This window comes from Delphinapterus leucas, chromosome 13 (genome assembly GCF_059928025.1).
Source record: "Delphinapterus leucas isolate spDelLeu-1000000601 "Yukka" chromosome 13, BTC_Dleu_Yukka2, whole genome shotgun sequence".
Taxonomy (NCBI): Eukaryota; Metazoa; Chordata; class Mammalia; order Artiodactyla; family Monodontidae; genus Delphinapterus; species Delphinapterus leucas.
The window spans coordinates 26757817-26784447 of record NC_143141.1 but is presented as its reverse complement, the minus strand read 5'-3'; the positions used below and the strand labels follow the sequence as shown (position 1 = coordinate 26784447).

General features: G+C 48.7%; 1 protein-coding gene across 1 annotated transcript in view; it reads right to left on the bottom strand.

Annotated features, from left to right (window-relative positions):
* The window catches only part of SLC4A5 (solute carrier family 4 member 5), a 96425-nt gene that overhangs the window by 18824 nt on the left and 50970 nt on the right, over nucleotides 1–26631 (bottom strand). Inside the window, exons 7-19 of the mRNA XM_089922948.1 lie at nucleotides 24247–24302; nucleotides 20972–21129; nucleotides 20451–20538; nucleotides 19332–19486; nucleotides 18781–18966; nucleotides 16946–17120; nucleotides 14969–15102; nucleotides 14009–14280; nucleotides 9660–9718; nucleotides 7184–7384; nucleotides 3814–3927; nucleotides 2222–2383; nucleotides 1217–1395 (exon numbers count right to left, since the gene is read on the bottom strand). Coding sequence (XP_089779074.1) covers nucleotides 1217–1395; nucleotides 2222–2383; nucleotides 3814–3927; nucleotides 7184–7384; nucleotides 9660–9718; nucleotides 14009–14280; nucleotides 14969–15102; nucleotides 16946–17120; nucleotides 18781–18966; nucleotides 19332–19486; nucleotides 20451–20538; nucleotides 20972–21129; nucleotides 24247–24302 — 1939 coding nt within the window. The remainder of the gene's footprint in view (nucleotides 1–1216; nucleotides 1396–2221; nucleotides 2384–3813; nucleotides 3928–7183; nucleotides 7385–9659; nucleotides 9719–14008; nucleotides 14281–14968; nucleotides 15103–16945; nucleotides 17121–18780; nucleotides 18967–19331; nucleotides 19487–20450; nucleotides 20539–20971; nucleotides 21130–24246; nucleotides 24303–26631) is intronic.

The following is a 26631-nucleotide window of genomic DNA, read 5'->3' as shown; positions in this document are numbered from 1 at the left end:
CACTTGAAGGTTGTGTCCGAGGCTCTGGCCTCTGCCTTGCTGCCCCATTCCAGAGAGTAAACCAGTGACGTGAGGACCAGCTGCCTGGCACATGGGAAGAGAGGGAATCCAACTGAGGTGAGGGCATTTGTAGGGGTGTTCAGGAGGTTATCCAGTGCAGTGGCTAACAAGGGGTGCTTGAGCCAGACCAGCTTGGGTTGAATCCTGGCTCTGCCACTTACTAGCTGTGTGACATCAGGCAAGGCCCTAAATGTCTTCAGCATTAGTAGAACATGACTAATGGCACGCACTTCAGGGGTTGTTGTGAGGATGAAGTGGGATATGAAGCGCTTATTATCCCTGCCTTTTGATTATAACAAGGTCGCACGCTTGTAAAGCATGACAGAATGAGGATTTAAGGGAATGGGGCCTGGCTGCTGGCAGAGCAGGTATCAGGGGCTGGAGGGCAGGTATGTTTTCTGGAGTGCTCAGACCCAGGCACAAGTCCAGGGGAAGCTTGGGGCTCTGGGGCAGATTGCTCAGGCCCAGCCATCTGGGGCTCAGGGGTTGGGGAGGGGACCCTGCCCTGACCATAGGAACCTTGCTCAGGGCTGGCCGGGCAGCCCAGGAATTCCGAGGTAGTGAGGAGAAGCTCTTAGGACAGCCATGTATGAGAATGCCAGGGTCTGATGTGGGCTCACCCCAGAGGTCCGAAGGGGTGGAAGATGCGCTTCCCTGCCTGAAACATTCACATGAGAGGAGGGGCGAGTGAAGGAACGGAAGTGACAGGGCATGGGCCACAGCCCAGGGGGTGGGAGTGGTCCTGGAAAGGCTTTCTGGAGGAATGGAGATTGAGCAGGACCCGAACCCTGCTTTGGGGTATTTGGGGGACGGCATGGCTAGGGAGTCTTGAAGAGGAGACAAAGAGTCAGGTCAGAAGGGGCTCTGTGGGAACTCTTGAGCAGCCTATACAGGTGAGAGGTGAGAGCATGTGTAGGGGCTGGGGTGTACTGACTGGAATCTATTAAGAAGAAAGCACAGCTTAAAACTGACTTTTCGTCTCCCTCTTCCCTCCCTTCAGGGATATCACTCCTATCCCTGTGGTTCCTGGGTTGTTAGAGAAGGGGTCCTATTCACCCAAATACCTTGATGGTAAGAAAAACCTGCTTTCTCTCCCTACTACCCCCAATCTGACCACTCCTGCCCAGGTGGTCCTCAGGCCCTGACCACCACCTACCTGACCCCCAGGAACTGCGGCTGCTCCCCAGGGGCGCTGGTCTCCGTCTCCATCTTGAGGCTGTCGATGTGGGCAATGGAGATGACCGTGGCAGCCACGTACCAGGGGAGCCCCATGAAGGAGCAGAGAGCCATGAGGATGCCCACCCAGAACAGGTCCAGATGGTAGCCAGCAGCCTTCTGCAGGGGCAGTGGGAGGGAGGAAGCTGTCTAGGGAGCCTGTTCCCAACCACCTGTTGGGGTGGGGTGGGGGAGACAGAACTCTCCCAAGGCAGCCATTTTGTGGAACATGTTTTGAGGGCTCCCCGTGGGCTTCTACACAGCACCCTGAGAGGACTGCCGCCCTGAGGTGATCAGGCCTCACCAACCCCAGGGTTTGGTGAACCAGGGAACTGATGCAGGTAAGGGAGGAGAGGGGGGTTCAGGCTTGGAGAGGCCCTGGGTTTGGGTCCTTGGGAAGAAGTTCTCCTACCCAGCAGCCCAGTATCTCTATAATTCCCTAATGAGGGGTCCCAGGTGGGGCAGGCCTAGACCAAGCCGAGAGTGACCCAGGCTGGGATGGGGGAGAGAGTAGTCTGAGTCTCCTCAGACTCAGAGGCAGGGAGGACAGTTGGCGGGGCCAGGAAGGCTATGGATGCTCCTCTGCCTTATGGTTCTGGGTCAAAATCCCCTTGTTAGGATCTGTTCAGACTCCCAAGTTCACTGTCAGGAGACAGAGCGGGAGGGTCACTTTGGGAGAAGCAAGGAGCCGTGCCCAGTGGCCCATCCTGGGCTTGGTCCTGGTCCTTGGAGCCTCCCCGCTGGCCCTTCTGGCCTTACCCACATCTGGAGGTCACATTCTCCCTGAGGTCACATTCTCCCCACCCCCGGAACTCCAGTCTTCTGCCCTCATATTTTGCTTCACAAATGGCCCAACATTTTGAAAGAAGCACCTCCTCCCTCCTTCATTCCTTCTGACTCTGTGGAAAGAAAGAGATTGTGCCCCTCCTCCTAGCACCAGCCTTACCCTCAGCTTGTTCTCCTTCCGGTTGACTATGACGGCCGTGATCTGCTGGTCCATGAAGATCAGGATGGTCACCAGCAGGGCGGGCAGGATGCTTACCAGGTACACCCACCATGGGTTCTTCCCAAAGGGGGCCACGAACCAGCCTCGATCAGGCCGCGTGGGCTGAGCAGAGCAAAGGAGAAGGCCCTTTTCTCTCTCCCTTGTCCCGGTGCACTTGTTGTCTAGCCCGCTCTCCCAGACTTCCCGCTATTCCCACACCTGGGGTACTTTTCAAGTGCAATCTTATCCCTTAAAGACATTAGGCACCTGCAACTTTAAAGAGACCCCGGAGGCACAGACTTGGGAAGGGCAGTGGTGTCTACAGAACAAAGGAGATGGTTTGTTGCAGCCGCCATGGGCTTCTCTGGGAAACAGGGAGGTGCAGAGTCAGGGGGCATTGGTAGAGAGCTTGTGGTCACTAATTGCAAAAGATGTTAACAAGAAATGGCAATGAGGCCCAACAGCAAGAAAAAAGAAAATGATGGGCCCAGTGCCTGATGCTTTCTGCCTCTTCTCTGAGTCATCTGTCTGGGGAGGTTATAGAATTGTCTGTAAAACACCGAACATTAATTTAGACTTGCATATTAAGAATAAAGGATTATCTGTGCAGGAGCTGGGCTGAAGTTTACCTTTTGTTTACTTCAGAGAAAGAAGTACTTTAAATTTCAAGGCCAACATGAGTTTTATGAGATGTTTAAGCTGAAATAATATTGCAAAGGTCAAGCCCTCAAAGGCAGGGAGGGTCAATTCTAGAACCTGTACCTCCCAGTCCAGTTTAGAGGGGTCGAGCTCCTTGTGAGGGAGCAGGGCTCACGCGGAGCTACAAGCAAATGGCACCAACTCTAGACTAATGGGAAATTCTGAAGCAGTGGTTCCCAAACTTAAGCAGGCCCCAGAATCTCCTGGAGGGCTTGTTAAATTCAAAGCCCTGAACCCCACCCCCAGACTTTCTGATTCCATGGGTTTCAAGTAGAGCTGATAATTTGCATTTCTAACAAGTTCCCAGATGAGGGCGAGATGCTAGTCTGGGGACCACACTTTGAGGATCACTGTTTTGTTTTGTTTTGTTTTTTTGTTTTTTTTTGGCCTCGCCGCATGGCTTGCGGGATCTCAGTTCCCCGACCAGGGAATGAACCATGGCAGTGAACGCCCAGAATCCTAACCACTAGGCCACCAGGGAACTCCCGAGGATCACTGTTTTAAAGGATCATTTTCAGATGATGGCCCAACTTGTAGACTGCCATGAGTGAGGGAATTGTAAACCTGTAAGTGGAAATCAAGGGGCTTCAGCTGGGCTGGAGAGTAGATTCCAGCACCTTCCCCATCCTGTGGCTACACAGCAGGAGTTCATCGTGGATATATGTGGTTTGAGGAAACCACTATCTCAAAGGACCGCCCCTAGCAGGCCGTGTGGGAAGGGTGGAGCATACAGGGAACCCACGTGGTTACTTGGCTGAGCACATAAAAATTTGATCAGCATAGAGGGGAAAGGATCTGCAGCTGGTGGGCAGGGCAGGAGGAGAGAATGCACAGAGCAGGGGCCCTGGGCAAACCTTGATGACGCTGGGCACGAGCAGCTTGGGGGTTGCCAGGCCAAAACAGGCATCAATTCCACAGAACAGCAGGATGGAGAAAATGATGGAAAAGTCAGCTACTAGGGCCCGAACCTGCAGAAAAGAGATGAGCAAGTCAGAGAAGCTCCTGCCCACTCCAGGCAGACCCCATCCTCCAGTAGTGAAGAGGAGAGCTGCTGAGAGCTTGAGCTCCAGAGTCAGAAGACCCATCTTCAGCTATCTCAGAGAGTGCCAGTCACTCTCTAAGTTGGATGAACCTGGTGACACTCCCACCCATCACTTTTCATTTCCAATACTTGGTTTTCCAAGACCTTTGTGTTTTTACCAAACTGATGGCTCTGCAATGGTATGATCTCATTCTTCTCTGCAACACTAAATTCCAGGTAGCAACATGGCACTTTGTAAGTATTAATTTGAGGGGAAAAAAGGTGGTGATAAAAGAATATGACGCTAACATGAATTTTATTTCATCCTTCAGGCAATAGATATCCTCAGATGCAGTCACTGCTCTGGAATTTTTATATAAAAGGCAACTTAGGGATATGATCTGGTTGGAAGTTGGAAGGAAGGGAGGGAATTTGTCTTGAGGATGCATTCGTGTTGCAAGTACACTATTTTTTGCTCAGTTTGTATTTTGTAAATCTTCCCCAAAAGTCTTTTATTTAGTCTTTACAAAATATTGGCAAAAATTCAATTATTCATATCAAAGATATTTTTCATCATCATCACGATTATTGTTGGTAGTAGTTGTAGTAGAAAATTTATTTAAGATGGCTTTAGAAGAGCGCGCATGTGGTTTCTGTTAGAAGAGCATTGCTAAAAATCTTCCCAGTGCCCCTCCTCATTTCATAACTGTTGCTCACATATGCAAGTGCTGTTTTGATTAATAAATTCTTTATTCTAGCCACAAAACAGTTAGAAAATGAAATTAAAATAGCAGTTAGCATTTACAATAGGTAAAAAAAAAAAAAATCAAGTACCTAGGAATAAATCTAACAAAAAATATGCAAGACCTCAAGATCAAAACCTACAAAATATTATGGACAGAGAAAAAAAAAAGACCTTAATAGGGACTTCCCTGGTGGGACAGTGGTTAAGAACTCGCCTGCCAATGCAGGGGACACGGGTTCGAGCCCTGGTTCAGGAAGATCCCACATGGCTGTGGAGCAACTAAGCCCGTGCACCACAATTACTGAGCCTGCGCTCTAGAGCCCATGAGCCACAACTACTGAGCCCGTGCACCACAAATACTGAAGCCCGCACACCTAGAGCCAATGCTCTGCAACAAGAGAAGCCACCGCAATGAGAAGCCCTCGCACCGCAACGAAGAGTATCTCCCGCTCGCCACAACTAGAGAAAGCCGTGTGCAGCAACGAAGATGCAACGCAGCCAAAGATAAATAAATAAAATAAATAAATAAAAGACCTTAATAAATGGCAAGGTATACCATATTCAAGGATTAGAAGACTCAGAATTTGAGAGGTGTAAATTCTCCCCAGACTGACATTTAGAGTCAATATAATTCTATCAAAATTCCAATAAGTTTTTATTTTGGTGAAATTTAAGATTCTAAAATTTATGTGGAAATACAAAGGGCCAAGGCATTATTGAAAAAGAAGGACAAAGAGGGAAAGTTTGGTCTGTAAGATATACAGACTTATTATCAGTTTTAGAAATGAAGACTGTGATATTGGCATACAAATAAATCAGTGAAACAGAGTAAAGAACCTTGAAACAGATCCCATCACATGTGAACATTTGATATATGGCAAGGGAAGCACTGCAGAGTAGTGGGAAAAGGATGGTCTTTTTTAAAAAAAATAGTGCTGGCAGGGAGATCAGCTCAGTGCTTTGTGAGGACCTAGACGGTAGGATAGGGAGGGTGGGTGGGAGGCTCAAGAGGGAGGGGATATATGTATGCATATAGCTGATTCACTTTGTTGTACAGCAGAAACTAACACAACATTGTAAAGCAATTATACTCCAATAAAGATGTAAAAAAAAAAAAGAAGTATAAACATAATGTACACATGAAACTTATATAATGTTATAAACAAATGTTACCTAAGTAAATAAAATTTCCTCTTTAGTTTGTAAAAATAAAATAAAATTTTAAAGTGCTAGAACAATTGGCTATCTAAATAAAAAACAAACACTTTCTCACACTATATGTTAAAAGCAATACTGGTAGATTATAGATTTAACATGAAAGGAAAAACAATGAAGCTTTTAGAAGATACCATAGGAGAATATCTTCTATCCAATATTTTCCTTGAGGAAAAATTGGATATATTTGATTACAGTGAAGCTAAGAATTTCTATTAATCAAAAGATACCATTAAGAAAGTAAAAAGGTCAGTCATAGAGCAGAAGATATTTGCAACACATATGATCACAAAAATGTTTCTATCCAGAATATATAAAGAGTTGCAAATTGGAAAGAAAAAGACAGACAACCCGGATGAAAATGTGCAAGAGATTTAAACAGGCTCTTACAAGAAGAAAGTCAATGGTCATCTAGAGTCTGTCATACAGAGCGAAGTAAGTCAGAAAGAGAAAAACAAATACTGTATGCTAACACATATATATGGAATATATAAAAAAAAAAGAAATGGTCATGAAAAACCTAGGGGCAGGACAGGAATAAAGATGCAGACCTACTAGACAATGGACTTGAGGACACGAGGAGGGGGAAGGGTAAGCTGGAACAAAGTGAGAGAGTGGCATGGACATATATACACTACCAAATGTAAAATCGATAGCTAATGGGAAGCAGCTGCATAGCACAGGGAGATCAGCTTGGTGCTTTGTGACCACCTAGAGGGGTGGGATAGGAGGGTGGGAGGGAGGGAGACGCAAGAGGGAAGAGATATGGGGACATATGTATATGTATAGCTGATTCACTTTGTTATAAACCAGAAATTAACACACCATTGTAAAGCAATTATACTCCAATAAAGATCTTTAAAAAAGATAACAGTGACTTCTTTATAAGTCACTTCTTTTAAAATTACAACTCAGTATAAAAAGAAAAAAGAAAGTCAATGGTCATATGTCCATTAAACACATGATAAGATTTTCAACTTCATTAGTCATTGGGGAAATAAAAGGAAAAAACCCACAATATACTACTAGGCTAAAGATAAAAGTCTGACAATATCAAGTGTTGTCATGGGGCTTGACAACAAGGGAACCCAGTTCTCTCTGATCCAAAGTCTGTGTTCTTAACTTGAAAAAACCTCAGTGAGCAAGTGCTGATGTGGTGTCCATTCCAACAGTTGGACCAGAACCCTCTCAGGGACTCAGTGGTGGCTTCCATGTGAACTGTCTGACTGTAGGGTGAAGTTACCTTGGTAGGGAAATAGCGGCTGAATTTGAACTTCTTCAGGGTCAGGGTCATGGAGTATGTCCCGAAGAAAAGGATGAAGGACATGAGTGCCAAGTCTGGGATGAACTGGCAGGAATTCCCAAGTAGGCGCCCACCATAGTTCAAACACTCCTTTTTGCTCAGCAGGGACCAGTCCAACGCTGTGAGGTTAAGGGGGTTGTACTTGTAGACCAAGACAGGAGAGAAACAGTCAGGGCCTTCCTGGGAGGTCAGCTGTTTCCTCCCCACTGCAGTTTCCAGGCAGCCCACGCACCCCTCCCACCCTCCAAGGGGCCCCAGCCCTCCTGCCCCATGATAGTGCCCAGCAACAGAGTGATGGTCCTGGGAACAGGCTGTTTCAAGGAATGACAAGCAGGAGGTTCCCTGGGAAGGTTAGGAGCTGACATGTGCTTCTTCATTGTGTTCTAGGATGTACTGCTTTGTGAGTGAGGAGGAAAAGTGCAGGACTGGCTCCCATCTCAGTCAATCAACCATGGGTCCTGTCCACAACTCCTTCCTGGAGTGTCTCACATTTATCCTCCCCTTTCCTTCTTCTATGCACACACTTTTTGTGTGCATAGAAGAAGGAAAGGGGCTCACACCCGACCCTTGTCAGACCTCTCTTGGGTTAATCACTTCAGTCACTTGACCTTTGGTGTCCCAGATGCCTAAAATCCAGGGCATACAAAACAATTTATATATATATATATATATATATATATATATATATATATATATATATAAAATACACATTCCTATATATATTCTTATTTATGTTCCTAAGTATGTATAGGTACATATATTTATATATCTATATTCACACATGTATATTAATATATATGTTTCTAAGTGTAATAGAAGGAGAGTAATGTATAATAAAATTTAATTTATATTTTGAAAAATAAATGTGCAAATATTCAGGAACTTACATAATGAAGTAAACAGATGTTTGCAACTAGCCATAATGTATGTTTGTATTAAGAGAAGTGTGGTAGTTTGATATAATAACAGTCCCCAATGGATCATGGCTCCCTGTGTCCACACTCCTCTGTGATGTGACATCAACCGTCCTCCCATCAAAAGGTGATTCCCCTTTGAATCTTAGCTGGCCCTGGGCCTGCTTAGATCAATAGACCAATAGAATGGGGATCAACAGACCAAGACAATGCGAATGCCCCCTGCAATGTAGCCGTGCCTCTACTGTCCCACTGATCTGGCCCAACATCTCTGTCTTGACTTATTTCTCCTGATTTCCCTGTGTGATGCCCCACCCTCACTCTGTCTCAGCAGGACTGGTCCACCCACTGTCCTCAGGACAGATTTTGTGCTTTTCCTCTTGTGCCCTTCTGTCTATGCTGGTCCCTAGGCTTGGAATGTGCTATTCTCTATGGAACAAACTTTCCCAACCTTCAAGACCAGATCGCGTTCTACTTTCTCTATGAGGCTTTCTTCTCTAGTTTGCAGAGTGCGTCCTGCCTCCACTGCTGGAAGGATGCATTCGACCTATATTTGATGCATGGCACGCTCTACTTGTGCTGCCCGTTACTTTTTCAGGTTAATCTCCACGTGCACATTACAAGCAGGTTGGAGGGCAAGGACCACATTTGTTTCTTAGATGTTTTTCGAACCATCACATCACCCGCACACAGCGCCTTACACATAGTAAGTATTCATACATAGGCACTGACTGATTCCATTTTTCCTCCCTCAAAATCAGATATTTGAGAAAATCTTAGGTTAAATTGCCATTGAGCAGTCAGCTGCCTGTGCAGGGGTAAGTTAAGAGGCAAGCTTAGGGACACTAAAAGTCCAAAAGTCTCCTCCCAGTACCTACCAGGTGCTACCCTTCACCTGGTTTTCTACTTCCCACCGTTAGTGCCACTTAGGCTAGGTGTCTTCTCCTGACGGCCACTGCTCATCATTATTGGGAAAGGCAGACCAGACCAGGGGCCCTCGGAGACACATGAGTGCAAAGGACAGATGAGATTCAGAGAGGGGGGAGCAATAATAAGCTTTCTGGGGCTGGAGGGTAGCATTGTTGGTTAGGAACTGGGAGTCCTCGGTACAAAGGCAGGGAAGAAGGCAGAAAGATGGGCGGGAAAGTTTACAGCCTTGCACAGCCCTACTTACCATTCCTCACCTCAACCCCACCCCACCCCACCCCACCCCGCCCCCCCCCCCGTCGTGTGTGTGTGTGTGTGTGTGTGTGTGTGTGTGTGTGTGTGTGAGGGAGGGAGGGAGGAGGGGGAGGTTTGTGCACAAGGATTTAAAAAAATGAGACAAAATAGGATTTTGACAGTATATACTTAAAAATATTCATTTTCACAGCTCTGCGGGTGACCCTGGTGTGGGTATGCAGCAGGGTTAATCTCTGCAAGTCTGGTCTAAGTTTCCCAAATCTTCTCAATCTCCCCACAAACATAAGCCCTTGCATGTCTGACATGAAGAAAGGACTTACCAGAGAAGTGTTGGTGTTTGGTGGCGACGTGGCTGAAGCATTGAATGCGGTTGTATTCGCTGTGGGTGAGCACAGGACATGGGGGAGGGTCAGCAACTGCTGGGTGGGGATCCTGCACCCCACCCCGGGCCCCACTCTTTCCCATTTCCTTCCAGTTCCTTAGAGACAAGGACTGGCTTTCATTGTGAGGGCAGCTGCACCCTTCCCTCTCCTCACTTGGCTCAGGGAGGGCAGGGGTGGTGGGAGGGAGACTGGGCCACAGCGCCGACAGTCTAGCTGGGCCGGGTTAGGACAGCTCCTGTCTGACATGGAAGGGCTGGCTTTAAAAACTGCTGCCAAGACAAGATGCTAACACAAGTGGGTAAATAATGTGCCTTGTGAATCCCTACCACCCACTTGACAAATGTCTGTGCTCTTAGACTTAATTAACATTTTCAAAGAACTTAACTCTTTGCCACGCACTGTGCCAATCCCTTACATACGTCATCTTGCTAAGTTCCTAAATCCCCAAGAAATTTCCACAATTTAAAGATGAGGTAACTGAGGCCCAGAGAGACTAAGTAACCTGCCCATTGCCCAAGGTCACGGAACTCACTCTTGGGGGAGCCGTTATCCATCCCAGGCAGGCTGGCCCAGAGCCTACACACCTCCCAGCTCTATACGACGAGCTTCCTTCCCTGCCCTGCTCCCCTCCACGTACACTTCCTTTCTCTCCTGCCCTGTCCATATGTTTTTTTTTTTTTTTTCTTCAGGTCAGCTGGGCCTGTAAGAACTTGTTGGGTATCTTCCCTAATCTGCCCATTAAATGCTAGCTGAGGAAAATTAAAGCTGGGCCCAGGACTTGAAGGAGAATCAGGACCTCAGAGGTACTGCTCTCAGCTGTTCACTCTACATCCCTGGTCCACAATCCCCTGCCCCAGCCTCAGTGTCCCTAAGTGGAACAGAGGAGGGTTCCCCTCAGGGGCCACGAGACGAGTTGAGAGGAACTGTGATCCCCTGCTTGAGGGATGCAGCCATTTATTAAAAAGGCAGCTTTGGAGGTCACCCTCTCTCTTGCTCCTGCACTGCATGCATAGAGGAGAAGGGCCAGGTTCTCCTCGCCTTCATCCTCCAAGTGAAGACTGACGAAGCAGTTCCTCTGCAGCTGATTTAAGGAGGGAGGGAGGAGGCTCAGCCAGTTTGCTAGCAATAGTCTAAATGCATCGCAAACCCCATTTAACTCCTGCTAGGAACCCAGAGGGAATAAGAGGTTATTCCTGAAGCTTCCTTCAACCTCTAATAAACTGTCATGGGGTGGATGTGATCACAGGGCCCTTCTATGTTGCCTACTTCTGGGGCAGTTGGGGCTGGGAGCGGCTAAGGAATTCAGTCTTGACCTAGGGCAGAATATTCTGAGAAGTTCTACAAACCCAGAGTTTTGTTACAACTATTCTGAAGAGCGCTTCACTTAAGAGAAATCAGGGACAGCTACTGCCTTTCCTCACACTACTGACCAAAAGAACACGACGCACAGTTAACAATGGAGCAGGGAAGGCGAGCAGGGAGGCTGACTCAGGGGTCCCCTCACAGATGCTACAGGACCCCCAGGTAACACTCGAGCCTGGTGAGTGTAGATGCGCTTCCATTGCCCAAGGTTGTCAGATCAGACATTCTTTTGATGTCTTCTGCTTAGGCTTTGCCATTCTTTTATATCGAGAACTTTGTGAGGTTTATCTGAAAGCCACTTTGAGATGAAGAAGGAAGAACCATAACATGGAAAATCCTAGAAAGGGTCCAAGTATCAAATATTTTTAAATTCTAGTGTTTACAAAGTGGTACTCACTTGGGATTGAAAGCAGCCAAGTCAGTGTGTGCAGCATCCATAAATAGAATACAAATCAGTTACAATGGAAACAAGATTAGATTAAAAAGCGTGCCCCGAAACAAGCTCTGACTGATAAAGAGTGACAAAGAGTGACAGTGTGCCACAGTCAAACTGGGTTTTGCAGTAGCACTAGGATTATGGAACAGTGGGTAAACGAGTGGCCCATGGACTGGGAAAGAAACCCCCCTAGTTAGCTCCCCCCTCCCCAGGGTCCTAAACATCTAGAATTTTCCCTTTCATATTCTCCTAATCAAAACTAACTTGTCCTGTTTCCAGTTCCTTTACTCTCCATGAAGAAACTGAAAACCTAATCTCACTACGGCTAGTTGCTAATAATGACTCAGTTTAAGAGAGCAGTAGTTCTCAAACTTAAGCATACGTGAGACTCACCCAGAAGGCTTGTTAATATACAGCTGTCTCTATCCCAGAGTTTCTGATTCAGCAGGTCTGGGGTGGGGCCTGAGAATTTGCATTTCTAACAAGTTCCCAGACAGTTCTGATGCTGCTTCCAGGGACCAACTTTGAGAATCATGGCAATAGCATGACCCAAAAGAATGAGGTGACATTAGGCACCTGGGCAAGGCCAGAGGGGACACTATTTGGAGGTAGGTGGATCCTATTATAGTTCTCAAATCCTACCTGATGTGCCCTGTTCCTAGGGCACCCCTATGTTTGGTTTCTCCTGTGGACAGATGATTCCCAGAATGGCCGAAGTTCCACATACGACCCTAGAATTTGGACCATTTCTGAAAGAAATTAAGGATGTGTACTTCCAAAAGCCATGTTTGTGGGAACACTTGTGTTCAGTGCAATGGATCTGTAGTCCAGAGGGTGTGAGCAGAAAACAAAAGTGCCCTGATGGGGCTTAGTCCACAGAGATGGGATTTGCTCTACCGTGTGATGACACGAGCCTGCAGGTAGGATCTCCTCAGTCCCCTGGGCAAGCAACATGCCCTGGCTCAGGACAACAGACAGCTTCACCTACTGCTGGGTTTTAATGAAATAACTCAAAATGAATTATAGAAAAAAAAAGAAGAGAAAAAAATTGTCTCGATATCTTTACAAATTCAGAGCAGTGACAGGGGGTGAGAGGGTACAACCAAAACTGTGTTCCCTGATGTCAGAACAACTTTATCTTTACAAGGCCTAGTCTAAAGTGGAGTGCACAATAATTGTGCAACAAATATTTCTGGTTGACTTATCAATATTTTTTATCGGTTGTATGCATTAAGGTGCTGAACAACATGGTAACTACTTATGTGAAATGCCAACTGAATCTGAGTATAGATATGAAAACCTCACAAGCGTTCCATGAGACTGGAAGGGCCAGCATTGATATCCTCTAGGGGAACTGACATTTGGTGTGACCTTGGGTGTCTCTGGACCTCAGTTTTCTCTGTGAGTCCAGCCTGGTGGTGCTAAGAGGTATGTGGATGGCTCTCTAGCCTCCGCTCTATAGCATCCTGGGCACTCTGAGCACGTCCCACTGAAAGCTCTTAGGGGCATGATTCTGACTGCGAAAGAGGCCAGTGGTTCAGCTATGGAAAGTCCTAACTTTACAGATGACACTTTTTTGGTCAGAAAGGGACTTCACAGGAATGGGTTGACCATTTGGTTGATTCAGCCTCCCACCCAGCACAGGGATCCTTTTTACGATACCTCTGGCAGATGGATATCCAGGTAGTGTCCAAGAAGCTTGCTACCACCCGAGGGGACGAATACCTCTCAGGGTGGTGGCTTCCACCACTGTTAAGATATACCTTGAATTCAGCCAGCGTTTGGCTCCTGGAGATTTTGTTCCTCAGCCCTCATTCTGCATCTTAGAGTTACACAGGGTGAATCTGGCCCCTCTGCGTCATGACAGACTTTCTCTCATACCTCTCTAAAAGCCTGGATAACCCCAGGTTCTCTAACCATTCTTTAATGACATAGTTGCCAGGTCCTCCTCCACCCTGACTAGTCCTCCACCCTGGACATGTCCCCATCTGTAGGGATGTTCATCCCTCTGGTGTGAACACACTGGCAGTGATGTGTCAGGGAGAACTCATGGTGTCATGTGTTCATGGAGCTGGGAGGGACTTTAGGCTCCATCAGGTCTACCTCTGGCCTAGAGCAGGCCTCTGGCCTGAGTAGCATTTCTGACTGGTGTGGCCTCCACATTACTCCACACTGAGACCAAGCATGCCTTCTTCCCTTCCTGGGGTATCGCTATCACTGCTTCCTCCTGACTACGACCCTGGGCTCTGGTATTGTGATCCTCATTAGAGTTCCTGTCCCCTTGATTTCCTTCCAAAAACTGGTTTAAGACCCTGTATTTGCTCCTTTGGGACAGAAAGTCCTTGGCTGAACAGCCCCTCCCAAGCAGGCTCATGCTCCTTCCTTTGAGTAGACAACGGGGTGGAGGGGAGAGGCAGAGGGGGAGTGGGTGTTAGAGGGGAGTGGGTAGTGGGTGCGGGCCTAGGGCACCTCTGGGTTTACCGGTCACCTGTGTCGGGGGCGACGCACTCGCATTTGTAGATGGTGATAGAGTCAGGCTTGAAGTTCATGTTGATGGGGTAGTACTTGAAGGCACCGATCATCTTCTTAATGGCATCGTAGATGAAGATGAAACTGATGAGGGTGGAGAAGCCCTCCTCAGTGAAGCGGGTGATATACTTGATGATAAAGCTGGCATCTGTGGCCACCAGGATAAGGCACTGGACAGCTGAGTGTAGGCCAATCCAGAGGCGGAACTCCATGTAGTCCAGGCCATTGCCTCTGGAGAGCAGAGGGAATCGAAGGGCCTCCAGCCCAAGGCTCTTGGCTGTGCTCGGCTCCCCAGACCCACCCTGGGTGCCTCATCTGTCCCTCCTGTGGCACAGATGCCCTCCTAGGAAGTACAAGAGGATTGGGGATGGGGACAGTTCCCGGGTGGGGTTGTCTGGTCTTTGAGAATTCTGGGAAAGGCTCCCATGGGGTGGCAGAAAGGTGCTCACACACTTCGGTTCTTACACATTTGGTAACAAACACCAGAGTGAATGAGGAACAGGGAATTTCAGAATGACACAGCTGGAGCAGACCTTAGAAATGGGCTCATGTTGTGGGTGAGGCAACTGAGCCCAGAGCTGCGTGAGTCAGGGCATAGCCTTCTGACCTCCAGCTTGAAACCTTTTTATACACCGCATTGACTTTCAAGTCATAATTGCTCATGAGCAGAGCAGTGTGAATTCTCTCCTCTTGTCTTGCCTGGATTTCTCCCCATGGGCTGCGCAAATATGCACTAAGGTGGCTTAAAGGCAGATATCGGAGGGAATCAGGAGGGACCACCTGGCAGTGCCTCCTACGGGTAAAGACGGCTTTGGTACCTTCTCACCCCACCTTCCCCTCGGGGCTCTTCCCCTACTCCAACCTTGGCATACTGTCCCAAGTGTGAGAGCAGGCACTGGGGGCCACCAAGGGCACCTACTTGCTGAAGTCGAAGAGGAGCTTCTCGAAGATGAGGATGGGCCCTGTGCTACTGAGGATGATGAGAGGCTGTCCCGAGAAGAGGCAGAACAAGGAGCCAGCCATGGCAGTGCCCAGGAAACTCTCCATCACTCCCTGGGGGCATGAGGAGTGTCAGGCTCAGTAGGGGTGTGCGAAAGGGGCCTCTCTGACAGGTTAGAACCCAGTTATCTCAGCAAGGGCCACAATGCTCGTCCTTTATCCTAGGTCCTCTCCTGCTCAAATTCTGCTCCCCATCTCTGACTCCACAACCTCACATAATTGCCAAGCATCACTCTCTAATTCTAGGTCCCATGTGACTTCCTTTTGTCACCCTAGGGCCTAGAAAACAGGGCTGCCAATGGTCGTGCTTGTTCCTGTGCCCATTCTACTCCCAGAGGACAGTCCATTCATCCACCCAATCATTTATTAATTCAAAGATCTAGTAGGTGCTTTTAGAGGTCAGACCATTCATTCATTCATGCATTCAAAAATCTATTAAGGGCCTACTATGTATCAGGCATTGTGCTAGACATTGAGGACCCATGAACAAACAACATAATGCATCGTCATTCTAGTGGGAGATACACACAAGAAACTAGGCGATTTCCATACAGCAGAGTTTCTTAACCTCAGCACTACTGACATTTCAGGCTAGATAATCCTTTGTTGTAGGGGGCTATCCTGTGCATTGTAGGATGTTTATTAGCATCTCAGTAGCACCTCACCTCCCAGTTATAAAAACCCAAACTGTCTCTAGATGCTACCCAATGTCTCCTAGGGGTCAAAATCGTCTCTTGTTAAGAACCACTGCCAAGAAATATGATAAGCTGGGATAAGGTAGGAGCATACAGTAAGAGTGAAGGGTTGGTCAGGAAAGCCTCCCAAGAGGTAGATACACGGAAGCTGAGAACCAAAAAATGAGCAGAGAATTGACCAGGAGAATAGGGTAAGTGGATGAGAAAGAGTGTGCCGGGAAGGGCAACAGTAGGCACAAAGGCTGGAGCTGAAAGGGAGCATGTCTTTGAAGACCTGAGAGATGATCAGGATTGATGGAAAACAGCATGCAGATGAGTGAGGAGGACAGGAATCTGAGAAAGGGAATACTGGGAGATGAGGCTTGAGAGGCAAGTAGGACCATGTCATGAGGGCTACTGGGGGAAGCTGGGATTTATGAGTCAAGGATGATGTGTGAATATCTGGGTCAACCATGGTGTCGCTCATTGGCTGGAGCAGCAGGTCTGGAGGGAAGGTAATGGATGCAATGTTGGCCCTGTGAGTCGGGGGATCCCAAAGGGCAGCTATGTGGACATGCCCAGGAGGCAGCCGGATACTGAACCTGCTGCTCAGAAGAGTGGTGTGGGCTGGAGATAGGCACACTCATCTTAATTTATCTGGGAAAGTGGGTCTTCACCCCGGTGCTCTGAGCTTTCCAGTGATACTATCCCAAAGGCCCCCAATGGAGAAGACCCTTGTCTGGGTCTCAGGCTAGTGTCTCTGCTGAACTGTTTTCCCCAGGTATACCTGCGTTGTTGTCATGGTAGACATTTCTAAAAATGTCTTAACTTCAAGCTAAGAATTTAAGGTTAGTTTTTTTAAAAAGTATGGGAAGAAGGTCACAATTAGCAACTCAATTAATTGTGCTCATTGAATTCGTTAAAGCATCAGTAGGAAAAGTACCAACTAACAAAGTAGATGATTTCCCCTTAAACATTTGCTCTATTTATATAATCTTTAAATTTGGTCTTTAGTAATATGATTTGGCTTTAGACCTTTTAATTATGCCAGCTTGTTATTATTTTTCTCAAGGGTAAAGGATTACAAAAAGTGATGGTCTGAACCTGGATGGTAGGTCAAACCCAAACCTTGGTTTTGGGATTATGGGAATAAGCTCCTTACCACTACCTGGTGGCAGCAGAGTTTTCTGAGGTTTGCATGCATGTCCCCAGCTCACACACACCTGATAATTGTCGGTGGCATCCCCCAGAAGCCCACCAAAGGTGATTGCGTTGGTAATGCAGCCAAGGTAGATGAATAGGATGGCAGAGATGGACTGAATGTGGAAGCCATCGTAGAAGTCACTTGGGAACCAGGGCAGCTTCCTCTTGACATCCAGACACAGGCCACCGAAGAACCTGCTCAAGACAGGCCCAGATACTGCTTTCTCACCACAGACACCAGTGCAGGGGCAGGGCTATTTACAGGAGCCTGCGGAGTCTGCAGTGAGGAGGGGAACTTGACTAGGGGTGGATGGGGAAAGGGATCTTTCCACCAGAACATTTAAGACCAGGGAAGAATTCTGTCATTAGACTGAGTTTGTGGTTGGCACCATCTCCACTGGGAAGGGTGGTCACAGACAGCCTGGGTGGGAGAGGGAAGGCCTTATGGGAATATGTATTGGGGTAGACCTAACATTTCACAGGGAATGGAAATCCTGGGGACCATAGATGGCTATCCTCCTCACGTCCCTGATCATCCACAGGGTGCCTGTGCTTGGTAAACATAGGTGTGTCCAGCTTTAGGAGATGGAGAGATCCTGGTTTATAACAGGTTCATCAAGGGCAGATTCTGAACCTTATAACTGGTTTCCTTGCTTTGTGGAACAAACAAGTGGGGAATTTTAGGTTTAGGGAGAATGTTTACTGGGGATGCTAGTCTCCATAGCTCCTAACACAGTGCTTAGCACAGAGCAGGTTTTCTCAACCTTGGTACTGTTGACATTTTGGACTGGATAATTCTTTGTTTGGGGGAGGGCAGTCCTGTGCACGGGAGGATGTTGAGCAGCATCCCTGGTCTCTATCTGCCAGATACCAGTAGCATCTCCCCTCCAGCTGGGACAAACAAAAATGTCTCTGAACATTGCCAAATGTCCCCTGGGTGAGGATGGGAGTGGGGAGTAGGTAAAGTTGGGAACCACTGGCGGGCAGAGAGCCAAGGGCGTAAAAAAACATGACTCGTTCTCAAAGTTATGATTTACACATAGCTTTGCAGGGCTGTGTCCTTTCCTAAATTCAGATCTACCCAAGTTATTCTAAGAGCTGGCAAAGAAACGAAGGCCAGGAAAATTCTCTATTGTTTTCTTTTAAAACAAGTTTTTTGACTAGGTAACAAAAGGTTAAAAAAATTCAAAAGGTATTCTTATGGATTGAATTATGTCCCCCCAAAAGATATATCAAAATTCTAACCTGTAACTGTGACCTTATTTTGTACATGTAATCAAGTTAAGATGAATTCATTAGGGTGGGCCCTAATCCAATATGACTGGTGTCTTCATAAGAAGAGGAAAATGCTATACGAAGACAGAAACACAGGAAGAACACCATCTGAGGACACAGACAGAGATGGGAATGGTGCAGCTGCAAGCCAAGGAACACCAAGGACTGCTGGCTACCACCAGAAGCTACAGAGAGGCGAGGAAGGATTCCACCCAGAACCTCAGAGGGAGGATGGCCCTGCTGACACCTTGATTTGGACATTCTAGACTCTAGAACTGTGAGAGAATAAATTTCTATTGTTTAAACCACCCAGACTGTGATACTTTGTTTCCGCAGCCCTAGGAAACTAATACAGGTAACAAAGGGTGTCCTGAGAAAAGTTTGGGTTCCTCCACTAGCTTCCCCTTTCCTGCCAGATCCAGGAGGGGCTTTGAGGGCTGGGGAGGAAAAGCGTGCATTGGCCAGATCCCAAGGCCAGGAGTGGGTGCTGCTGACAGAGGTGGAGAAGGTTCCTAAATGGTGGGTGAAGAGAAGAGAAATCTAAGACAACTGGTGTCGCTGTCAGGCCTGGAGTGGGCACCTTCCTGTCCAGATGAGCTCTTCCCCGATCTCGTGCACGGTTGGCATCTCTCCATCATCCCCACTGCTCCCTCCGCCGGCCCCACTGCCGCCTCCGCCTGCAGCGCCGCCGCCTCCAGCCCCTCCGCCGCTTCCCGTCACAGAGCCGTTCATCTGACCTAGCTCAGTCAGGGAGAACACGGATTTCCTGGAAGGAGAAGGGCGACAGGGGACAGTGGGGCTCCCAATCCTAGGAAGAGATCAGCACCTCCGGGGCTGTCCTCATAACTCCTTTACCTTTCTAACATCATCAAATAGCTTAAAATACAGAGAAGAATGCAGAGAATGATCTAGCAACACCCACACACAGATCACCCAGGTTTTACAGATGGTCACATTCAGCATATTTGCTTCTGATTTTTTTTTTTCAGAGAAATAAAGTGAGACTGAAAAAAAAAAAGTATAAACCCATGTAGGCTGACATCTTTCTTTCAAATCCAAAAAAAGGAACGGACAGACTGAAAGCTCCCTCTGACCCGGTTCCCCGCTTGCCACCCCTTCATTCATGCACACCTCTTGTCAGCAGAAGTCACCTTCTTGGGTGGCTCAATTCGGATATTTGGGTCCCACTCTCCAGGGGGGAGCACGATGACCTCGTCTAGAAACTCATCAATCCCCGCGATCAGATCCTCCCGATTCCTGGCCTTGTAGGCCACGTCGCTGAAGAGCTGGCAGGGAAAGAGGCAGAGGAAGAGAAAGGACCGCTCTCTTGCTGCGGTCATCATCTCATCCACCTCCCGGGGGGCACAACCACATACACTTTCAAAGAAAGTCACTTTGAGCCATTACTCCAGCTGCCAATTTGTTCTCAGTTTCTGAGATGAGAACAACGGGGCAGTTGGAACATAGCACAGTGGGGACAGTGGGACATGCAGCAAGGCGGCTCTTCCCGGACCTGAAGGCCAGGTCTCTGTATTCCAGTTGTCCGACCTGGGTTGAGTTACTTACTTAACCTTTCTGCTCTCAGTTTCCCACAGAGCGAGCTCTTCAGAAAACCTGTGCAGAGCCCAGTCGGAGAAGCTCAGGTATTTCAAATCTGTTTTAACATCCCAGCCCTTCATCTTTGGAGGCTCAGGCTGCATCACTCCACACTGTCTCCAGAGGGTTCCTTCTGACTTTACAGATCTGATTGGGTTGTGCTCGTGTTTAAACTCCTCTAGGCTCCCTGTCACATAGTGTCAACTCTCAGCTCTGCCTACGGGCTCCGTATAGTATATGGCTCCTCTCTCTGGTGTTACCTCCTGCTCTTGAAGCTCTTGCACTGAGCCTATATCAAACCACTTCCATCCAGCCCCTCCCTCTCTGAACCGTGGCCCTTTGCCTGGAATGCCTGCCTCCTAGGCTGGTGCTCATCCTTAGCTTTAAAGCCCCCTCGTGTGTGAAGGGCCCATTGACTGCCTGGGCAGTTAGCACATGGTTCACTCTAGGATTGTAGGTCTATCTCTCCCACTTGATTGGTGCTCCTAAAGGGCAGTGACTATTCCCTCATTCTCGTAATCCTCACACCCTGCACAGGGTCTGGCATACAGTAGGTGCTCAAACGTGACTTGTTGGATAAGTGAATGAATGAAGGCACAGTGTTTGACGCAGGAGCCATGACATTCAGGAGTACATGCTTCTCGTGGCACTTACGTCGTCTACCATGAGGGTTGCAATGGCACGGCCAATTTCATTGTAGGATTTTGCTCTCCCAGAAGGTCCCAGCAGTATGAACAGAAATCTGCAAAGAAGATGGAGGAGGAGGGGGAAAGTGAGAAGGAAAAGTAAAAGCAGGTGGAGAGAAGGATTTTCTGGCCCTAAATAGTGTCCATTCTTAATTTTTTAACTGGGCAGAAACATGTCCCTTCCCTCCTCTGAATCCCATATTTGCTTTGGAGAGACATTCCTCTTCACTCCCACCTGAGCATCTTTGCCACGCCCTGGCATCCCAGAGCTCACCCAGCAGCGCCTCTTCCAGCTGCTGGCTACTTCTTGTTTATGATTATTTTAAATAAATTCTCTCAAATTCTTCCTGAGTCAGATTGCCATCCCCATACAGTTCCCTACTTTTCCTTCTTCGATTTAGGGGTGTCTCCAACTGCACTACTAGCTGACTGCATGGACAGCTGGCCACCCGAGGGTGGGTATGGTGGGCAGATTTCAATGGCTCTCACCTGGTGGGGACAGGCACCTCGGTCACTCCTCCCAGCATGGCTGACTGGATGAGACGCACGAAGGCAATGAATGGCTGGTCCAGGAAGTCCACCTCGCCCACGAGCACATTGGAGGCTTCTGAATCCTTGGGGATCTTCTTCATGAATTTGTTTTTCCGCTGGTCAGTGAGGGGGACACGAGATACCCATGGATACTCACGTGCAGTGGTTTCGGCTCTCACTCAGCCCGTTCAGACTACTGTGGAGCCCTAACCTTACAAAATTCTCCCAGCGTTTCTCAAGAGACTGAAGGAAATAAGCCGACACTCTCACACAATCTGCGGATGAGAAGACTCAAAGTTGGTTAACCCCAGGGACCAGTTAAGCCTTTCGTAGATGGGAAGGAACAGGCAACGACTTGACCCCCTAAGATGTTCCTTGATGGGCGAAAACCTTGTTCTACTGAAGTGTGAGTTGAGGGGTCAGAGTAGAAAGTCAGGGCTTGCTGGACATCAGGTCTCTTCCCCCAGCAGCAGCTCAAGCAAATGGGAGTCTCGGCCCTTACACTCCAGCTACCCAGCCCTCCCTCTCTGCCTTTACCCTGGATGGCCGTGGGAGGAATGAGACCATCCTGATGGCCAGAGTGGACACACTTTGTTTTTCTTTACCACCAGCTTCCTGGCTGACGGGAAACCCCTGGACCTGTGGGTCCAAGCCTGTGAGAGGCTTCTGTGCCCCCAAGTCACCCCTAGAGGACCTCCCAGGAAACTCATAGCTTCTGAGCCTTTCCAACTGAGACTATCGAAGTACCCTCTATCCAGTCCCTCTGGCTGGTGTCTAGTCAGGGCAGGAAGAGTGAGTGGGGTCCAATGTGAGAGGTGCTGGAGACAAGCCCTCTGCCCCAAGTCAGCCCCACTCTCTGTGGTCATGACTTTCATCCTATGGACAAGATGCCAACTCCTCCGGAGCCCTCTCTTATGATGAAAGTGCCCAGGGGTGGCCACATACACACTCTTCTTGGTCTTTAACATCTTAGGGTACATCTTAGGGTACATTAGTTTTTCAGATCACTTTCCCTCTGGGCAGCAAGGGGATAGGCAAGAGACAGAGATGGTTTCACAGAGAGAGGTGGGGAAGGAGTGTTTGGGGAGGACCGGGCTGGTGGGAGTCCACAGTGGCCAACAAAGGAAGAAAGGGCCCAGGAGGTGGAGGCAAGTGGTACAGAGAGATTCTGCGGACGCCACAATTTTGCCACCTATTCCCCCTTGATGGGAGTCTCTCTTGTGGGCACAGAAATGTTTGTTTCTCATAAGCTCAGTGAAGATAGTTTCCTTCTGTCCCTGGAGAGGGGTCAGTTATGGGCATGGGCATGGCCAACAGGTCTTGCCCCTTTGGGCCCACAGCCATTTCCTGATTTGACTCGTGGGGGACGTGATACATACTGGGCTGGGGACCTACCAGCCCTAGAAAAGGCTTGTGAGCAAGGGCTGCACCCTTATAATCTTTTAAATCCCTTAAAAAACATAAAACTCTCCACAACCCCCTGGGCAACAGCCCCAAGGACCCTAACGCAGTGAGAATAAGCAACAGCACGAGTTAATGGGAAGGCCAGAATCCCCACAACTCAGAAAGTTCCTTTGTCCCAGGAGCAGTTAGCGGGTCCATAAGCAGGTTCTTCAGGATGGAGTTCTGGGTGTGCCAGGGCAGCCACTGTCTCCCTGCCAACTCCATGTCCCTGGGCATCAGGCAGGGAGCAGGTGGGTGGCAGGAGTGCCCTGGAGAACAAGGTTTTGAAAACAGCAACGCTCTGGAGTGGCCCATGCAACACGCTCATAACCATGAGCAGAGAGGAGTTAAAACAGGGCCTTGGTCCTCCCTTGTAGTCTGTCACCCCAGTAAGGAGGCCAGAGTTGTGGCATCCCAGAAATGGGCCATGCTGGTGTTCTGGCCACCCTGGTTTGGTGATGGTCTGGCCATGGGCTTGTCTAACCAGGGTCCTGCTGACCCCACTGCCTGAACCCAGGGGACGCTAGTGCCCGGTGTTGGGTTCCAACCCCTAAATCAAAGGCAGCATTGCCGGGGGAAAGTAGCAGATGGTACTCTTCTTACCACATAGGTAATGAAAAATAGGTTGTGAAAAACTTTTACTAGGCAGTGCTTCCTTATAACGGCTCCACTGTCTGTGCGCATGACTATAGTAAAGTGGGGTTCTTCTCTAAATAAGATTCCAGAATACTCGTTCCTAAGTCACTCCCAAATTAAGGGCTCTAGAGTCACACTGCCTGGATCAAATCATGGGCATGCCACCTTTCAGCTGCATGAACTTAGGCACGTTATTTACCTGCTTTTATGTTCTCATCTGTAGAGTGAAGACGATATAGTACCTTCATGATGCACAGAAAACGCACCACACAATGTAGCGCATGCAATGTGTGGACCTCAAATGTTGGTTGATGCCGTTATTATTGTTATTTTATTATTTTGGCCACCAAAGGGCCCTGGAGACACTGACATGAGGGAATACTCTTGTTTTGCCTTCCACCAAACTTGGGACTGCCTTGGAGGCCTGGAGGTCACCCAAGCTCCTGAGGAGTAGGTGCCAAAGTTCAGGTTTCCCTCATCACCTTCCTTCCTACTCCTGGGGGCACAGGCAAGGAGACCTTGGGACCTTCTGCCCCTGAGATGTGAATGTTTGGAATTGAGGGAAGCCTCCTCTGGGCTTCCCTCGGGGGCACAGTCATGGGGGTCCTGGGCTGTGGGCTTAGAACTTGGACTCAACTTGTTTGCGGGATTCTGATCTCATCAAGGAGGTTTCAGCCAAGCTGGTGGGAGACAAGAACTGACTTTATCCGGCACTAGCCAAGGAGAAGATACACTATTGGGCAGTCCAGGTGATTCACTATCATTATTGTCCCCACAGGGAGGCCCCACTGCTCTTCTCTACCAGCCCAAGCCCCCACTTCATCCTTAAAAGTGTTTGCGTGTCATGGAGGAGGTGAAATTCTGTGTGGCGGTCTTCTCTCTCCAATAAACCCCAAGGTCAGGGAGAGCTGGCATCTCATCTGATCACACTTCTCTGTCCCCTACTCCTTCCAAGGCCTGGCACAGAGCCAGCACCCAAGTGTGGGACTGGGCTGAGTCACCAAGGCAACCCAGAGCCCCACCCGCATCCTTCCTGGGGACTCCCACTTTTTCACGGGAGTAGAGTTTTGCCTGTAGGGGCTCCCTACCCCTGAAGCCAAAGACTTCTTCCTGCCCTGGCCCTCCACTGCAGCCAAGGGCAGGGGCTTTACTACCTGGTCTGTATTTGGGGTGAGAGAAATATCATTCATGCTTCTGCTCTGGGCGTGACCTAGGAGAAAAGGAAAAGAAGGTCCATCAGGGGAAGACAGGTTCTCGCAGGCCCTTTTCTCTTGGTCTCTACACAGGCTTTTCCCATCTTCACAACCAAAGCAAACCCCGCTCCCCTAATCCGGCAGCCCCTTTCAGCAAGCATTCTCTCTCTCTTCTTCTTTTCAATGGCAGCTTTCTTAAAAGAACTGCTGGGCCCCAGGTTCTGCTGCGTCCTTCTCACTCCTCAGTGTGCTACGCCCTGGTCCCAGCCCTTCGCCCTGCCTGCTTGGGCAGAGACTAAGATGCTGCTCTGCGCCAGGCCCTGAGGTGGGGAGGGACAGACACACTATTGGGTAACGAGCCAGGTGTCACTAAGCTTGGGCCTTGTTGGAGAGAAAAGAGCAGTTTCACCTCTGTCCTCCATGACCCATGCGAGTCTTTAAAGACGGCTGGGGATTTGGGCCAGCAGAGGGAAGGAAGGTGGGACTCCCCATGGCGAGAACAGTGGTGGTGAACTATTCGAACAGCTCCTTCCTCCATTAAGGCAGGAGAAGTTCAGCTCTCATTTCCCACCAGCAGCCACATCCACAGGCTTTCTGTGGTCTGTGGTGTCCCCGCACTTCCAGACTCTGCTTTCCCTCGGCTCCCCTCTCTTATTTCCATCCAGGATCCTCTCTTGCTGGGCTCTCCTCAGGGCCTTGCTTTGCACTCAGACCCTCCAGAGGCCTCACCCCCGTCCTCCTCGGTCAGTCCCATCCCCTCCTGTTTCATCCCCATCCACATTTGTGCTGGGGATGCCCAGGTTGGGTCTCCAGTCCAGATCTGTCCTGAGCTCCAGATTCCTCTGAGCAGCCTGACCTGGCAACTCAAACTCAACACACCTGAAACGAAACTCGTTGTCTTCCATCAGATGTCTCCCCGCATAGACCCCACACCGCCAGTGCTTCCTCCCCCTTGTCCACTGGCAATCAGAGCAGACCAGGAGCCAGCCTTGACGCCTCCTTCTTCCTTATTTCCCACTTCCCACCAGTCGCTGAAGCCCAGCGGGGTCCTTCTGTCTGTTCTTGCTCTCACTGCCCGAACACGGTCCCCGTCTCTTGCTCCCAATAGTTCAGCCCCTTCTAGTTTATTTCTCAAATAAAAATCTGACCATGATACGTTCCTGCATAAAACTTCTCAGGAGTCCCCATTACCCTCAGAATACAGGCTGGGGTCTTTTGCAGGATTCATAGGCCCCTTTTGATTGGACCCTCTTTCCCTTAGAGCCTGGTGAACTGAATCACCCTATTTCCCCGAATATGGGGCACCCTTCACAGCACCTTCCCTTCACCTGCTGTTTGTTTCCTTTGTTCTAAAGAACACGCTCTTCCTCCCCCCATGCTACTGGAAAACTTCTATTTATTCTCCAAGACTCAGGCAAGTGTCTCCTCCTCTTTGAGCCTTCCCAGGTGCCACCTTGGGGTAGGGAGGTGTGCACACAAAGCTGTAATCACTTATTCATGTCTTTTATCCAGGTCCCCACCACAGCAGCATTGGCACTTCATATACAGTAAATAACAGAGCAGAAGGCTCGTCCCAAAGCCATTCACCGTCTCTGACTGCCAGCTTCCCTCTGTGGAATAACCAAGACCAGGGAGACTAAGAGCAGGAGGTCACTAAGAGCAGGGGTCACTAAGAACAGAGAGAAAAGACCGTGACAAACCCCTGCCGTGGCAAAGGTCACATCACTGTCACTGTCCTGAAGCATTCCTCTGGCCTGGTCAGGGACACAGCCCTGGGATGTGCTTGTTCGTATCTTGTCATTCTAGTAAAAGCATTTAAAGGAAAATACTCCTTCACACTGCTTTTTCTTTTCACTTCCCAAGTTCCCTCTTTTCTTTGCCTCACAGCTCACCTGTCTGTTCAGCCCTGATGAATTGCCTGACAAAACCCGGTCTGTGACCATGCCCCTCACAGGCTCCACTCACCCAGTCACAGCCCTCAGGGGCTGCAGCTCCACCAGCATTTCATTGTCTGGGGCCCAAGACCGTCATCCAGGGATGGGAACATTCTCTGTCCTGGGGCAAAGGACCTAGCCTGCTTTTAATTGTTTCTAGGAAGACGTCTCACCAAAAACAGAGCTAATGATCAGTTTGGTGAAAATAAAGCCATAGACTAAGTTAAAAATGCCTAGCACACAGGATTGGGTATTGATTATGACAGGACTTGATTAGAGCTGCAGTTTTTGGAGGAATTATTTAGAAAATTACGGTAGTAAGTTAGACTCTGAGGGCAGCCCAGGTTTAGGGTGAAAGTTAGATTTCTTCGGATGCCTGAGAGTTCTAGACAGACCCTGGGCTTTACCTCCT